The sequence below is a fragment of the Chrysoperla carnea genome, chromosome X (genome assembly GCF_905475395.1).
Source record: "Chrysoperla carnea chromosome X, inChrCarn1.1, whole genome shotgun sequence".
Lineage (NCBI taxonomy): Eukaryota > Metazoa > Arthropoda > Insecta > Neuroptera > Chrysopidae > Chrysoperla > Chrysoperla carnea.
The window spans coordinates 18,619,677-18,635,888 of NC_058342.1; the positions used below are offsets into that span (position 1 = coordinate 18,619,677).

General features: G+C 31.3%; 1 protein-coding gene across 1 annotated transcript; it reads left to right on the plus strand.

Annotated features, from left to right (window-relative positions):
* The first annotated feature begins 464 nt into the window (after nucleotides 1-464).
* LOC123302986 (tRNA (adenine(58)-N(1))-methyltransferase catalytic subunit TRMT61A) lies at nucleotides 465-6,726 on the plus strand. The gene is made up of 6 exons (XM_044886080.1): nucleotides 465-897; nucleotides 1,992-2,267; nucleotides 3,752-3,915; nucleotides 3,986-4,021; nucleotides 5,676-5,834; nucleotides 6,458-6,726. Exons 1-6 carry the CDS (start codon nucleotides 540-542, stop codon nucleotides 6,662-6,664), a joined length of 1,200 nt encoding a protein of 399 aa, XP_044742015.1. The 5' UTR covers nucleotides 465-539; the 3' UTR covers nucleotides 6,665-6,726.
* The last annotated feature ends 9,486 nt before the right edge of the window (nucleotides 6,727-16,212 follow it).

Consider the following 16,212-nt stretch of genomic DNA (forward strand, 5'->3'; position numbering starts at 1 on the left):
TTAAAAAAAGAATTGTATAATTATGTTCGTGCGTAAGAAGTTATATTTCTCTGGTAATAGCAAATATAACAATTTATAAATAATGTAAAAAAATAATACATAACTAACTTCAATATGTAATTTTAGCGTCATAAAAATTCTCTCTCATAATTTTTTTCATAACGCGCCTAAAAAGTGTAATTTAAAAAATGATTCCCATTTTTTATAAGACATTAAGCTTACAAAGTATGCTTCCACCTTATTTTTTATTTTAAAAATTAAGATTTTCAACAATTCATCGGGTTCAACTCCACTGATGCGTTATGTGACGCCAAAGGGTTTACTCCTTAAGAAAAATAATTCGATAGATATATATGTCAACGTTGCAATGTATAAAGTGTAAACGAACCTTCATAAAAATATGAGTGTTTGTTTAGTGGCTCCTCCAAAAACCCCGGTTTAATACAAACATATTTTGACAGAAATGTATCAAAACACGTGTTTTTAACCTGCTATAAAGTTTACGAATCGACTTACTAATCAATAAAAATTGAAAGAAAATGAGCTTTAAAAATTATAAAACTATAGTGGAAGAAGGTGATGTGGTTATATTATATTTTGGTATTGATAACATGATGAAACTAGAAATAACCAAAACTCGAAAATCAAAAGATGGTACGAAAATTGTTGAGAATATTTATCAAACAAAATACGGTGCAATTAAACCGTTTACTCTGTTGGGTAAAAAGTATGGTACGCTGATTCAATTGACAAAAGGTTGGGGATATATTTTACAACCGACTTCAGATGTTTGGACAAAATGTTTACCGCATCGTACACAGATTATTTATGGACCTGATATAAGTATGATCTTAACTTTGTTGGAATTAAAACCTGGATCAACTGTTATTGAAGCAGGTAAATTGCTTCTTTTTTCTTTTTCTTTTTTATAAATACGACTAGTTTAAATCCAAAGAAAATGTTAAAACACCGTGTTAAGGTATTGGCAGAAAAAAACGGTATTCCTTTCATATCTACTCAATTAGAGAGTACCAATCCTGATTGACCTTAAAAAAAATTTTCTATTTGCCCCTTTTAGCATATTATCCGACAGGTATGAAATAAGAATCAATAACAAACAAAGCCTTGGATTCTGCCCTGGCGTTCTGCCCTAATTTGAGCGCTCTCGGCTAAACGAAGATGTTTACGAAAAAATGTCTAACTAGTTATTGAAATAAATACCACGATACTCGAATGTATGTCTTAACTCGAAGTCAACAAGAATTCGTCCTTATATGTCTAGCTATATTATATATTTGGTGATTTTGACTTATAAAATACAAAAGGCGGATTCATTTAACGAGTGGGTAAATCGTTTATGAGATATTACTCAAAATTATAAACAAAATGATACAACAAGATGTTTGTAAGAATACTCATTTCATCGTCAAATGAGTTAATTTTTTGGATTATAATTAGTCTGAATAATCCATAGATAAAAAATTTGTTTTCTTTTTCGATCGAACGGCAAAGGACCCCGGACAAAATACAATAATTTTTGGTTTCGTTTAAAATTTTTTGAAAACTATGGATTAAATTAGTTTTTATCATGCTGGTCAAAAGCTCGCATGGGTTATGCCTTACAGCCTTTCAAAGGTTATGCCTACATGCCATATTGATTTTTGGTTTCGGTTAGTATTTTTTGAAAACTATGGTTTAAGGTAGTTTTGATAATGCTGATCAAAAGTTCTTAATGACTCAACCCTCAAAAACCCTTACCTTTCGAGCTACGGCCCTTCAAAGGCTATGCCTACATGAAGGGTTCTGCATAATCAAAACAATTGAGCCCTTAAAACTTTTGATAAGCATGATCAAAACTACCTAAATCCATAGTTTTCAAAAAATTTTAACCGAAATTGAAAATTAATGTAATGTGTCCGGGGTCCTTTCTGGGAAGAAATTTCTCCGGGAGAGAATAGATAATTATATGAAAAAAATCTTATTTATTTCAGGAACCGGAAGTGGATCTTTATCGCATGCATTTATTAATACAGTGAAACCAACTGGAAAATTGTACACATATGATTATCATGCAAATCGTGTAAAAGTTGCGGCTGAAGAATTCGAACAACATGGATTATCTGAATGGGTACAATCACGGCAATCTGATGTGTATGCTGATGGCTTTACCGATTTACCAGAAGGTTTAAGAGTAGATGCAGTATTTTTAGATTTACCAAAACCATGGCTTGTGTTACCGTTTACAATGAAAGTACTTAAAGATAAGGGTAAGTTTTTATAATCAATATTTTTATGTTACGATAGTTTTATTCAGGGTGATCTGGGTACTGGGTCATAGCGATTTGAAGGAACTCGAAGTATAGGGTGTTACACTCTCGATGTTATTTCTAAATGTACTGCCATTTTAGTGTATTGTGAATAAGTGTCATGTAACAACATACCGGCTAGAAAAAATGATAAAAAATTCCATTAATGAACAAATGTAGGAAACGAATCACCTGATTTTTATGGGAGCTTGTGGAAAATGTTTGTCTGAGTCTCTTCAACAAAATTATATTCATGAGAACCTGCGTATTTTCGATTTACGCCCATGGGGTGGGGTAGAAATTCCCTACTCCCGGACACCATATTCTCTTTATTTAACATTTAAAAAAACTATTGAAGTATATATTTTGGACAATGCTTAGCATTTTTTTATCCTAAACATTTTTATTTAACCTCGGCGTTATCGAGATGAAAGCATTTGAAAAAAAGAATGCGGAAATTTCGCCGAAAATTCGTTATTGACGAAACTAAAGTTTATTTTCTGGTTCCGGTTAAAAATTTAATTTGAAAGCCATTAGATATTATATTTTGGACAATTGTAAGTATTTTTTGACTTATTACAATCTTCACATTACCTCACCGTTTTCAATATCTCAGCGTTTGAAAAAAAAATAGTGTTTTTTTCCGAAAATTTGTTTTTGACAAAAATCAAGATTATTTTGTGGTCGGTGTCAAAAATTTGACTTTAAAACCATATGATATTACATTTTGGACTATTCGAAACACTTTTTGACTCTTGACATTTTTTACCTTACCTCACCGTTTTCGATATAGAGGCGTTTGAAAAAATGAAATAAAATATTAAAAATTATATCTTTTTTATTTATAGCTGATATTGAGGCTTAAATATGCGTTTAACTCTCCAGTTTTCGAGTAAAAGATTCGTTGCGCTCTCTTAACAATTAACAATCGAGCACTTAAAATGTAACTAGGCCAAAAAATTTTGGGGATGTTGTTGAGTAATCTTTACACTACAAATAAAAATTTTATACATATAAAAAATCTGATTTTTTGAAGGATGAAAATTGTAAAAATCGCGTATTTTCAAAATTTTACGACTTTTTTATTCGGAAACTGGAGGGCTTAGAGAAAAATGTCTAAAAACATAACATAAAATTTTCTGTTACTTTTGACCCTAACTATATGATACAATTTTTTCCAAAGCGATTCGTTTATTATCACTTATTTGTTAAAAATAATTAAAACAATATTTTACCGAGCTACCCACCGGCAACCTGCACTTGTTTAGGTCAGGAGCATGTTTTAAACGAAATTCTGCATAAAATTTCCATGCGAAAATTAATTATACTCAATGACGAATTTTAACTATAGCCGGGACTATACTTCAAATAAAAGAAATTCAATGTGTGATTGAGGCGCATTTTGTTTATAAATATTTTGAAATATTTTCTCATTTTGACTACAGGAGGACGTATATGTTGTTTCAGTCCATGCATTGAACAAGTACAAACTACAGCAAAATTATTAAGGGAGTTAGGCTTCCATAACGTTGAAACAATTGAATTAGTTCAAACAACGTACAATGTGTATAATCGACATTTCGATGAAATGAATTTAGAAATTTTAAAGGTAAGTAAAATGGTGATCGTAATAAATTACAATTCAAGATATTAAAATAAGACCTTTTTTTTTATTTCAGCAAAAGAAACCAGAAGTTGAAAGTTCTACTAAAATGGTAAGTTTTAATCTACTGTAGGAAATAAAGCATTTGGCCAAGCAAAAGACTCCTAATTAGTAGATTTTTATGGGAGCAGGTGGAGAATGTTTGCCTGAGTGTACTGTTCTATATAATAAACAATTCCCAGTATTTTTTTATTCTTAACATTTTTTATCTAGCCTCACCGTTTTCGAAATATAAGCATTTGAAAAAATAAAATGCGGATTTTTGACGAAAACTCGTTATTGTGGAAAATAAAGATTACTTTGTGGTGCCGATGAAAAATTTAATTTGAAACCAATTAGCTATTATATTTTAGATGATTCTAAGTATTTTTTGACTCGTGTCAATTTTCATGAAACCTCACTATTTCGATATATAAGCGTTTAAAAAAGAATAAAGTAAACATTTGGTGTGAAAATTATACGACATATTATTTTGAAAAATTCTAAACACTTTTTTACTTTTGATATTTTTTACTTTATCTTACCGTTTTTGAAATACGAGCGTTTAAAGGAAAGAAAAACGCGTTTTTGCAGTTATTGACGAATATAAATATTATTTTGTGATTTTGGTCAAAAATTTGATTTGAAAACCACATGACTTTATATTTTGGACAATTATAAAGACTTTTTGACTTTTGACAATTTGTATCTTATCTCACTGTTTTCGATATAAAAACGTTTGAAAAAATAAAATAAAATAATTAAAAATATTTTTTTTTTGACGTATAGCTTAAATGAAGGCTTAAAGATGTGTTTTTTTAAACGTTTGTATATCGAAAAACAAGAAGCAAGAAGCAAGAAAAAAAATTGTCAAAAGTCAAAAAGTCTTTATAATTGTCCAAAATATAAAGTCATGTGGTTTTAAAATCAAATTTTGGACCAAAATCATAAATTTCGATATCATTGCTGCTGCAAACATTATAAATACCCAGCCTTCGCGCGAAATCTTGTGCGCTTTTTTAATTATCGGGTCACTTACCGGAACGTTTTTGTTACGTAGTTGGTTGACCCATGTTAGCAAACACTGTTCAAGTTCAGGATATTCTGATAAACGTACACATTTTAGCTTTCCTTGTCCTTCAGAACATTGTGGTTGAATTTTGTCTTATTTCTGAATTATTCTACAAAGAGTAGATTTTGGCACATTAAATTCGACACAGATTTTATCGGGTGTCTTTCCACTTTCATAAACGAATATTAACTTCAGTTTTTCACACACTTTCAACGATATGAGCCTTATAATAAAGCAAAATTGAAGGTAATTGAGTCTCAAAATTAGTTAAGTGTGGAATTTGCGGATAGAATAAGAATAAGTAGGTAAACAAACAAAACGATGTTACCTCAGTTCTCAGTTACAGAGGTTAATGTACATAAAATTGATTCGCTGTCTCAGTTATATAGGTAATTATGATGATAAAATAGAAAGAACGAATTCCAGGTATAGAGGTTTGCTTCGTTCCACTAACATAGGTAATTTAGTGCCTTCAGAAGTGTTGGGACCTTAGCATGAGTTCCAGTTATGGAAGTTTCTCTCTTATCCAGGTCTGACTTAACGAAGTTCCACTGTATAAACATTTTGTTGCAAAAATTCCTCTCGGAGGATTTTTTAAGCCACTGTTCACGCATCCGATGACTTACAAATAATTGACCTATCATATTTTTTTTAGGAGATTGGCGAAGAAAAAGTTGAAGAAAGTAAGGAAAATGACAATAAAGAGAAAGAAGCTGCTAGTAAAGAGAAAGAAAATGCTAATAAAAGTAAAGAAAATCATAATAAAAATAGAAAAGATTTCAAAACAGCTAAAAATGAAAAATTCTCTGAACAGGTAAATATTCGTCGTAAATTGTTTTTCATTTAGACTTATTAAACATACTTTGAATTTGAGCGAGCTATGTTGAAAACGATTAACAAAATTCAAGGTATTTGGGTATATTTCAGAAAGCATACATTTTACCGCGTAATTCGCCTTGGATCATTTAAGATTTAATATTTAAAAATGCATCTAGACCTATTCAATACAAAAAATTTCTAACAATAATTACAGTTTACGCAGAAAAACAGTGTCCCGAAAATATGTATACAATGATAAAGTTCCAACGAAATGTACTCGCGACTTACAATTACTCATTTGCCACATAAATTTGAGGAATAGGAGATCACGATCATCTACCAATCTCACAAGAAAAATAGGAATCATTAAAGGGTTTCAGCAAGCCCTTGCTACCCTTGGGAGGGGGTAGCACACCTAAATTTTGTTAGGACTCGGCAGATCTTCATTTCTAGTGCCAAGATAAAGTTAATGAACAAAGTTTCATTGTGGTACATATTTTAACGCCAAACTGTCATATTTAGTCTTACTTGACCTATACTAAGAGTTTTTAACCACTAAAAGCAAAAAAAATGCGGGGAAAATCAAACCAGACTTAACAAATGTTTCTCTTTTTTTAGAGTCATAATACGACCAAAATGTTAATACATGTTCCAATGCCTGAAACTCAAACAGGTCATTCTGGATACTTAACGACGGCCACATATTTCCCAACAATACGAAATGAGCTAACCGATTTAAATATGGAAGATGAAAATGCTGATAATACTAATGAAAGTGTACAAGAAGATTCAGGTGAACCACAAGCTAAAAAACTAAAAACATAAGTTATTTAAATTATTCTTTTGTATATTTTATATATTTGAAAATAAATGAATTTTATCGTAAATTTCTATGTAAATTGATTTTTTTAACCTCGTGATAACTTTTGTCCCATATATGGGACAAAATATTCTACAATCGTTGATCATAATTAACAGATGGAAAAAATTTGGTTTTTCTTAAATTTTGAGCTGCAAATTTAAACTAATAGTTTTTCAAAATTTCCCGTACATGGTACATACAATATCATAGTGATTTTTCGTCATTTAAAATTAAAAATGAATGTCCCATATTTGAGACAAAAGTTATCAAGTGATGTAAAAATGAACTAAGTGGCTGGTTATCATGAGGTTAAAGTAGTCCGGCCGTCACGTGAGTGGTCAACTATGCAATTTTTATGACGTAAATATAATAAAATGCTCTAAAAATATCGTAAAAGCGTCAAAAACCAAAGTTTTTTTGGCATAAACAGAATCTGTGATAAATTTTCTTGATGATAAATACTTTTTGAAGCTCAATCACCGATTTAATTTTTGTACAATTAACATTATTGTGAGTTCTGCCATAAGGTGCTGTGTTAAAAATCTCAATTTGAAAATGAAATAATTCACAATTTTGCCCCGCAAGAGGCGCCAAAACTGTGTTTATTGTGATCAAGGGCTATCATCTACCGCAAAAAAAATGGACATTCACCGTACTTGCTTAAACACCCGGGCTACCTTAACCTGTAAATTTTCTAAAATTTCATTTTAGAAGTTTGAAGTGATCAAGTTTTAGACGGCTTATTTTTTGTGATGACATGTCCAAGCACAATGGTTATTGTATAAGTCCCACTAAAATAAATAAACTAAAAGCAGCCGTTGAAAACAAATGTGCCCAAATACCAATTAGGTAGATGACTAATATCGGATTTGTCAGATTACCCGTAAAAATGTAAAAGCAGACTTGATACCATCACAGAATTTGAAAGTTAAATTAAAAATGATTTAAAAAAGAGGAGAAGTTATAAGCATTCAAAGAATGTTGCCCGTCTCTTGCTTGCAAATAAATTTATTAAAATATACAGTGATATATTTTTGTTTTATTTAAAAATAAACTTCCATTAAGTAAAGTTCGAACAAATGAATAAGTTTTTATAGGGCCGAAAGTTTCGGAGATACAGCTTTTCAAATTTTGTCTTTTTTTCAAGCTACACGATTTTTGGTAAAAGTTCATCTTGGTAGAACAAAAGTTAAAATAAAAAAAAGTGAAAACAAACAATTGATTGAGTTAATTATTGAAATACTATGTATAGATAGTGTTAACAACGTAATGGTTTTTTTTACGTCATGTAAGTAAAGAAAGATAGTCACTCTTACACACAAACTTATAAGCGTATCCTCCCTCTCACTTAGTCAATATACAGATACCTGTATATATAATAAATAATGTTTCTTAACTTAATTTGCACCATCACGAGTAAGCAATGATGGTTACGAAAAACTGTTTCAAACAAAAGTTGTTTATTTATAAGGAACATTTTTTACACTCGAACTTTTGTTCTATCTCCAACGGTTTACAAGATGGATCATACGGATCCAAGAACCAATTGACCTATGTTGGCCGTGTACGAACTCGATCTCAATTTTTACGTCCTGAACACGCTATAAAAATTTCAGCTTGATATCTTTTTGCGTCTTTGAATTATCGTGTTGTCAGATAGACGGGCAGACAACCGAAAATTGACTAATTAGGTGATTTCATGAACACCTCCTATTGGCGAACGAAATTACCTAGAGATGGCTCTGGTGTGAATGCAACATGGCCGATATAGAGGATTTTCGTTCAAGTTGTCAAAATAAATTTTTGCATTTTTTTTTGTTTATTTGTTTTTTTAACATGGAGAAAGCCCTGGATATTAATATTGGTGATATATTTTATCTACTTGGTGGATCAGTAAGGCCGTTGATGGAAGGAGAGGCGCTTTCTCGTTCCAAAAACTTGTTTTTCTGTGGTATCCAATCGAAGCAAAATAATTGTTTATTAATCAAATCTTCATGTTTGCAAACGTCGAACATCACCGAGAAACCTCATGAGATCTAAATCAAAGTGTTTGTAGCCAATGACAACAAAAAAATCGAATGCTATTGTTCTTGCAAAGCGGGCGCGGGAAGCAAGTGCAAGCCTGTTTTTGCGACATTGTGCGACAACTGACGCCTGTAGATCTTGTTTTCCCACACTGGGGAACACCACAACGTTTTTCATTTTTGATAATTTCCATCTCAACAACAAAAACATTCAGCACTTGTGAAGCTGTCAAAACTCAAAATCCTCTATAATAGTTTCACTAATCCTCGCTGCGCGGCGCCACCGTATCTTGCGATCGCGAATACCAAAATTTTGTTCGTAGCAACAAACTTGGGACTAAATTTAGTATACGTTGAAATATTTCATATAATACCGCCCCATTAATTATAATTGCTCACTCTGTTGCTGCCTTGATTCACTACCTGCCAGTCAGTAGCCGAACGTTTAAAAGACGATTTAAATCGCACAACCACTGAGCCGGATATATTTTATATGTATATAAATAAATTATACATGGTATAAAAATTTTCCGTATATAAAAATAAACAATTTTTGTTAAAAAAATGTTTTCGTAAACATCAATGTTTACTCGTGAAGACACAATTTAGGAGAGAACTTTGATGTCCATTTCTTCCAAAACTATAAAAGATAAGGAGTTGAAACTAAGTAAGTAACTTCAATCATTTTCTTCTTTGGGTGGTCCTCAGAAGAAAATGATATTGACAGTGTAGTTATTACACTCAAGAACAGTATTTTTGATTAAATTTAAGAGCCCTATTATTAATAACAGGGCTATTTCAAAAATTATTGCATATAAAAAATATATGACTTGGTAAATTAATAGAAATGCAGAAAAATTAACTGAACTTAAACCATATCGATGATCCAGCCCATATCCACGAATTAAATTTTTAATATCATCTATTTAAATTCTATTTTACTACATAGTACTGATGAGAGTTATGCAAAAAATGGGACATCTAATGAGAGAGAACCACCATATATGTGTGTGTGTGTATGTCTGTTCGATGGATAGTTAACTTACAACAAACAAAAAAAGCACGACTTTTTTTTAGTTAAAAATACACAGTAGTTTTTAACAGATATTTGCAGGCATGTAACTTTGTTATCCTTGGTCCTTTTGCGCTGCTTTTGGTCTCATTACAAGGCTTAAGAAGTCAAGTAGAAGATGTGCTCTACCATGCATTTGGCGCCCTTTTAGGTATACTTAATTGATTATATTTCGAATTTGTACTATATATTTTTTATTGAATTAAGATAGTTGGGCCATTTCAGCAAAATCTAAAATAATCTTCAAAGCAGAGTTTTGTATGTAATCTATGGCGATACTCAACAATGAAGTCACTTTTAAAGTATCTTCCTCTTTTCTTAGTTAGGAGTTTTAAACATTCATATTTTGCGTACTTCTCAAGATTTTCAAAAACTTCACTTTTCTGTTCATGCAGAGAGAATTCTTCACCTGAAGCACCAAAAATCTCTGACGGCCACATAAAATTTTAACGAGTAGTTTTCGATCTACGGATGATCAAAGATGCACATATATTATATTTATAGTACCTATACGACTACCCCAAAATGTTCTCCGGATCGTTCTGCATGATCAAAAGGTCTCACGCCCACAAAATTTTTTAACAGATAGTTTTCGAGTTACGGGAAATGAAAACTACACGTACCTTATAGTTATATAGCCCGTAGCTCGAAAACTACTCGTTAAAAAATTTTGTGGCTGTGAGAGCTTTTGATCAGAACGACCCGAAGAACATTTTGGGAGTGGTATGGAAATGTTTCACAGAAAGCCATTTTCCTGTCTAATATTGCGGGGTCCTTTAATATATAAAACTTCGATCAAAAAGACACAAAAATGTATTAGGCTTTACAATTAACAGACAGTTGTCATGGTATTACTTTCTAGCAGAGGCGGATTAAGAAATTATTCGCTCGTAGGTATAGTTTCAAAAATTAGCTCCCCCCGTAATAAAAATCTATGAATAAAGAAATTTTTCATTTCTTTAGTTTCAAGTTCTTTATTTCTTAGAACCTGTGAAATCGTGTTTGTTGCGTCTGGCAGTTCTCTGGCTCGATCTATCATGGCTAAATAAGAACATAGATGGATACATTCACCAAAAAAACATTTTTCTAAATTACTAGAATACATCTTTAGCAACATATTACCTCCATTTCGAACTTCTTCAGTGTTCAAATTGATCAAAATTGCTAAAAAATGGAAATTTACTGTAAAAATTACTGTACAATTCTCACCTCTTTTGAAGTCAGCCACAAGTCTGTCTATAATTACTAGGTATACTGTCAATCTGAATGTTTCAAGACATAATGAGGAACTAATATCTTCAGCAGATTCATCTGCTGTGAGCTTTCTCTTCCGTACGTCCTTGCGTCCTTTTCATATTCTTTGTCAATATCAACGGACTAATTTTTTGCATACTTACACTCTTAATTTTATGTTTAAAAACTTCGATGCACGTAGCCCCACGAGCGTAGGCCTTTGCCTTATGGATAATCTTCCTTTGCTTTCTTGTGAAGTCTTGCGATTAATACAAACAGATTAAGGACGTTTGGGACGTACAATCGGAGACAGAAGTACTGTAATCTTGCAATTTGTGAATATACTGTTTGTAAAACATTTCGTTAGCCATAATAATATAAGAAGTAAGAAAGGTTTTTATGGACGTTCTTATGTATAAGACAAAGAAACAGACAATTTATTGTGTGTACTGCGCGTACAATCATATCATTAATTAGTTGTTTGTGTATATATGATGACAGGCAACTTAAGTCATCACACGCAATAAATTGTCTGTTTCTTTGTCTTATACATAAGAACGTCCATAAAAACTTACTTCATATATGATAATGGCTGACGAGATGCTTTCAAATGGTATACGTTTTGTAGCATATGTCACAAAGTAAATAAATAGTTTTATAAACAAGATTTTGTGCAATTTATATGCGAATAGAAGAAACGCTTCGTAGCTTTTTTATGGTAATTGAATCTATTGACTGAACAAATCTCCATAAAAACACATGTAAAATTACTGTTTTTAAAAAGTATAATAACTTTTAAATGGCTTAGGTGAATCAAAATTTAAACGGTCAAATTTTCATTTATTTTGCATTTTGATTACCAAACATCATTAAAAACCATTTTTGTGCTATATTAAATTTTTTTCCATATTGCCAAAAATTCAAACCTTGAAAAAAAATTGAAAACAAACAATTAAGTGAATTGATTGTTTAAATGCCATGTATAGATATATAGTTTGATTACGTAATCGTTTCTTTTTTTTACATCATGCAAGTAAAAAACGATAGCCACTCTCAGATAGTCACAGTCGTGTATATAACACGACTGTGGTATCAGACATACGTAACTGATTTACAATTTCCAATTGGCCTATGTTGCTCATTTACGAATTCAACCTGACTTTTTACATTCTGAGCACGCTTTAAAAATTTCAGCTTGATATTTTTTTCGTTTTTGAGTTAACGTGATCACGGACAGACAATCGGAAATGGACTAAGTAGGTGCTTTTATGAACACCTATACCAAAATTTTGTTCGTAGCATCAATATTTTTAAGCGTTACAAACTTGGGACTAAACTTAGTATATTTTGATATATTTCATATATACTTTCCGAAATATATTGTTTCTGTATTCGTTGTGTGCGTAGTCATGGTAGGGACAATAAAATCGATGCCAGCGCTTTAAGTGAAAAATTTTGGAGTTAAAGGGGGCTGTTATGACTAATTTGCAATTCTTTACATGTTAATGTAATAGAAATGTCAAATTAAAATTATTGAAAAACACGAATTAATTAAACTTAATGCATTAAAAATTGTGAAAATAAGAAATCAAATTGTACAAATATTATTTTTCAAATGTAAATTATCATAATTATTTATTAAAATTTGTGAGACAAGAATATTAAATTTTAAATGTAAGTCTTAAATGCAATCCATACAATTATATATGCATCCATACAATTCTATAATTAAAGTAGTGTATCGTTACCATGGAAACGAAACTCACGCACGGAGCGAATACGAATTCATACGATATTTCTTAAGCCGCTAATGAAATTGTCAACTACGGAAATCTTTCGGTTTTTTTTAAATCCGATTTACGTATTTTTTGAATATGTGCAGAATTATGTCAGCTAGCTATTTTGTATGATTTAAAATTTTTTATTAATAACTATTTTACTCAACATTGTCTTTGTCTTTGTTGGTTAACTTCAATAGTGCCCATAACTCCTTAACTATTGGGTTTTGGACAAAAGTCTAAAAGGCACTTTCGACATAACATTTTGGTTGAATAAAAGATGATCGTTACAATTTCAAGATGTAAGTTATGGACACCAAACAACCATATAGGGGTGCGAGTTTATCAGTAAAATATATGTTTTACTTCATTTACCAATAAACTGCGAATTATCGAACAATTAACCAATTACTGGGGCTATTAAGCATAGCGTGGAAAGTGGGGTGTGTAAATATTAAACTAAAAACTAAGTATAAAAATGTTTGGATAATATCATTCAGAAATTTATTTTACCGGTTAATTAACCAAATAACTTACCGGTAAATAACCAGATAATTGGTCCTCTCGAATCACTTCAAACCAAAGAGAAAAAGAGCCCGATATGTAAATGGAGAGACAAAATCGCTGCTTTTGCGGATAGACATTGAAGTAGATATTAACTAAATAATAAGGAATCGAGTGCACTGGAGGAGGTATTTGCCTAGGAAGTGAGCTGATGCCCTTATTTAGACTTTAACGGGAAAACCAAGTTATTTACGAAAAAATGTTTCAAACAAAACTTGTTTACTTTTGTATATGTAACAATTTTACATTTAACTTTTGTGTTTATCTTGCTGTTTACAAGACCCAAAGGGTTGTTAAACTTAACATACTCTGCTATATTTCATATTAGGGTACAAAAATTTAATAAAATCATTTTTGACAGCAAGTTTTTAGCAAAAAGATGCTTATACGATGAAAGAGATAAAAAGGAATAGTAGAAAAAGAGATTTTTAGGGAAGTCCCAAACACGAGAGACAAAAATGTCTACGGTTCTCACCGTTATAAATTCGGATTCCAGTCTCTGTGATTCCGTAAAATTTAACTCCAGATCCACGCCTGTTTTCAAGTAAATTAATGGTAAAATAAGTCTAATTTCAAAATAAACATAAATTTTTCGCGTTTTATCTCCATTATTTTTTCCTGCTTTTACCTGCAATTCATACTTTTCCCATTCTCCATAAAGCAACTTGCCTTCCGCTTTGCTATCGGCTGGCGATGCCATTGGTTAAGACAACTCTATTAAATAATCACCTGAAATATTGTAAATAAACTCAATATATACATGGTATTTAAATAAATCCAACATCTTTTGTTGAATATTTTTTTTTTAATTACAAATTTTTTTACAAATAGATAACGTTTTGTTTGCATAATAGTAAATATAAACCCACATACACGATTTCGAGCTAAAGCTGAACGTGCTCGTTATTTGTCGTGTTAAAAATAGCTTACAAATTAGTTATCATTTCATGTTAAACAATTGTTTACGCGCCAACTTTTTCTTTTTAAATAGTAGACGACGCACAATAATTATAAAAATTATTATTGATTCTAATTTTAGAACCACGGATCATATTCATTATTCAATCAAAATATAAACAAAATTTTTGGCCTCAAAATTAGGTAGTTTTAAAAGTCGGCCAACAGAAATGGGATGAAAACTTGATTAAGTCAAAGGGTGAAGTATTTTATTATATATTTTTTGGCGGGGAGGAGGCGAGACAATATCTCATTTGCTCTTTCATTGTCCAGTTCTTGTTATGAAGAGGTGGACTAATTTTTTGACAGTTTATTCTTTGTTACGATTTCTCTGATCTAAGGTCCATTGACGTCAAAGCACTCTTGCTGTTCTTAAACAGCTCCAAATCCTGGATTAGCTGCCGGAGATATCCCAATTCACTTTTTGGAATCACATCGGACCCTAAGGAAATACCAGCTTTGTTGGACATTTCTAAATGTCTTTCCATGTTGGAAAATTCCAGGACATTCTGGAATGTTGTAGAACTTTCTAACATTTTTGACTATTCTAGAACATATTGGATCCTTTTCGAACATTTCAAATATACTTGGAAAATTTCGTAAATTCTGAAAATATTCCAGATAATTCTAAAACTTTACAATTCTTATATCTCGCTATTACTCTCTGACACGCTCAAATCATTCTCGACTCCATATTTATAAGAAATAAAATGCGTTTTCACTCACAGGATGCGTTCTTTTCTTATAGTACCAGCCCTCTCCCTTCCCATTCATGACTTCTGTGTTCCAGAACATTCTGGTCAGTTTTTGATACTTTAATAATAATTTTGCTAAAAACGCGGCTATACATTATGTAAAAGTCAGAACACTTCGTAGATGTGAATTGTTCCGCCATATTTGGTCCAAAATATGTTTGAAAAATATTAAAAAGATGCCGCTACATTTGATATCTCTCTCTCCTATACGATATGTCGATGTCATATTCATGCTTTGATTATAGCGTCTCCAAGATGGAGCGAAGCTGCTACAGTAAAAATGTTACCGTCGCAATGGAACGCAACTCACCAATAAGTGTTTCATTGTCCAAAATAAGCTACTATTAGCAAAAGAGTTGTCTGTCAAAATCGGTTAAAACTTAACAACGGCATTGAACGGATCAACGATTATGGTTGTTATAAGCGATACCTGGGTCCGATTCAGCTATTTTGCTGCTCCGGGCAAAAATAATATTTGCCGCCCTTTACACTCATATCATATACAAGGATGTCTTCCTTTTTTAAATTGACTCATGCTTGAAACTCGGTAAATAAATTTAAACGAGGAAAATTTTTCAAAAGAAAAATATTAGTTTTGAAAGTACACATCTTATACCGACATCGAATTCGGCCTAAGTTTTCAGGTTCAATTAAAACCTCACTCTGATTCATAGTTGATAAACATATTCCATTAAAGCTTTAAATAAAGAAGTAGTTCTTTATATATACGCAAACATTTTTTGTAAACCGAATATCTTAGACAGTAATTGATAGCAAAAATCTTGCTTCTTGTGCATTTGTTCATTCCATTTGAACTAAAATGGTCTTAATAGAAAAACGAATCACTTTTATTGTATTACAATTTTTGGAAACAATTACACGAAATAACAATTCGAACAAAAAATGTTACTTTTTTAATCAATAACAACTTTCTAATTCAAAATGTTCATCTATCGATTACCAGTTATGGAGTAGAGTGAGCTTGAAAACCTAAATCACGTTTAATGTCTGCGTAAGATGTGCAGGCAGCATTACACACCCAGCATTTTTCACTGTTAAGTATTTTTATCGATAAAAGTTATTTTTTGAGTTTCAAGCATATATCAACTTAAAAATGCATCCTGTATA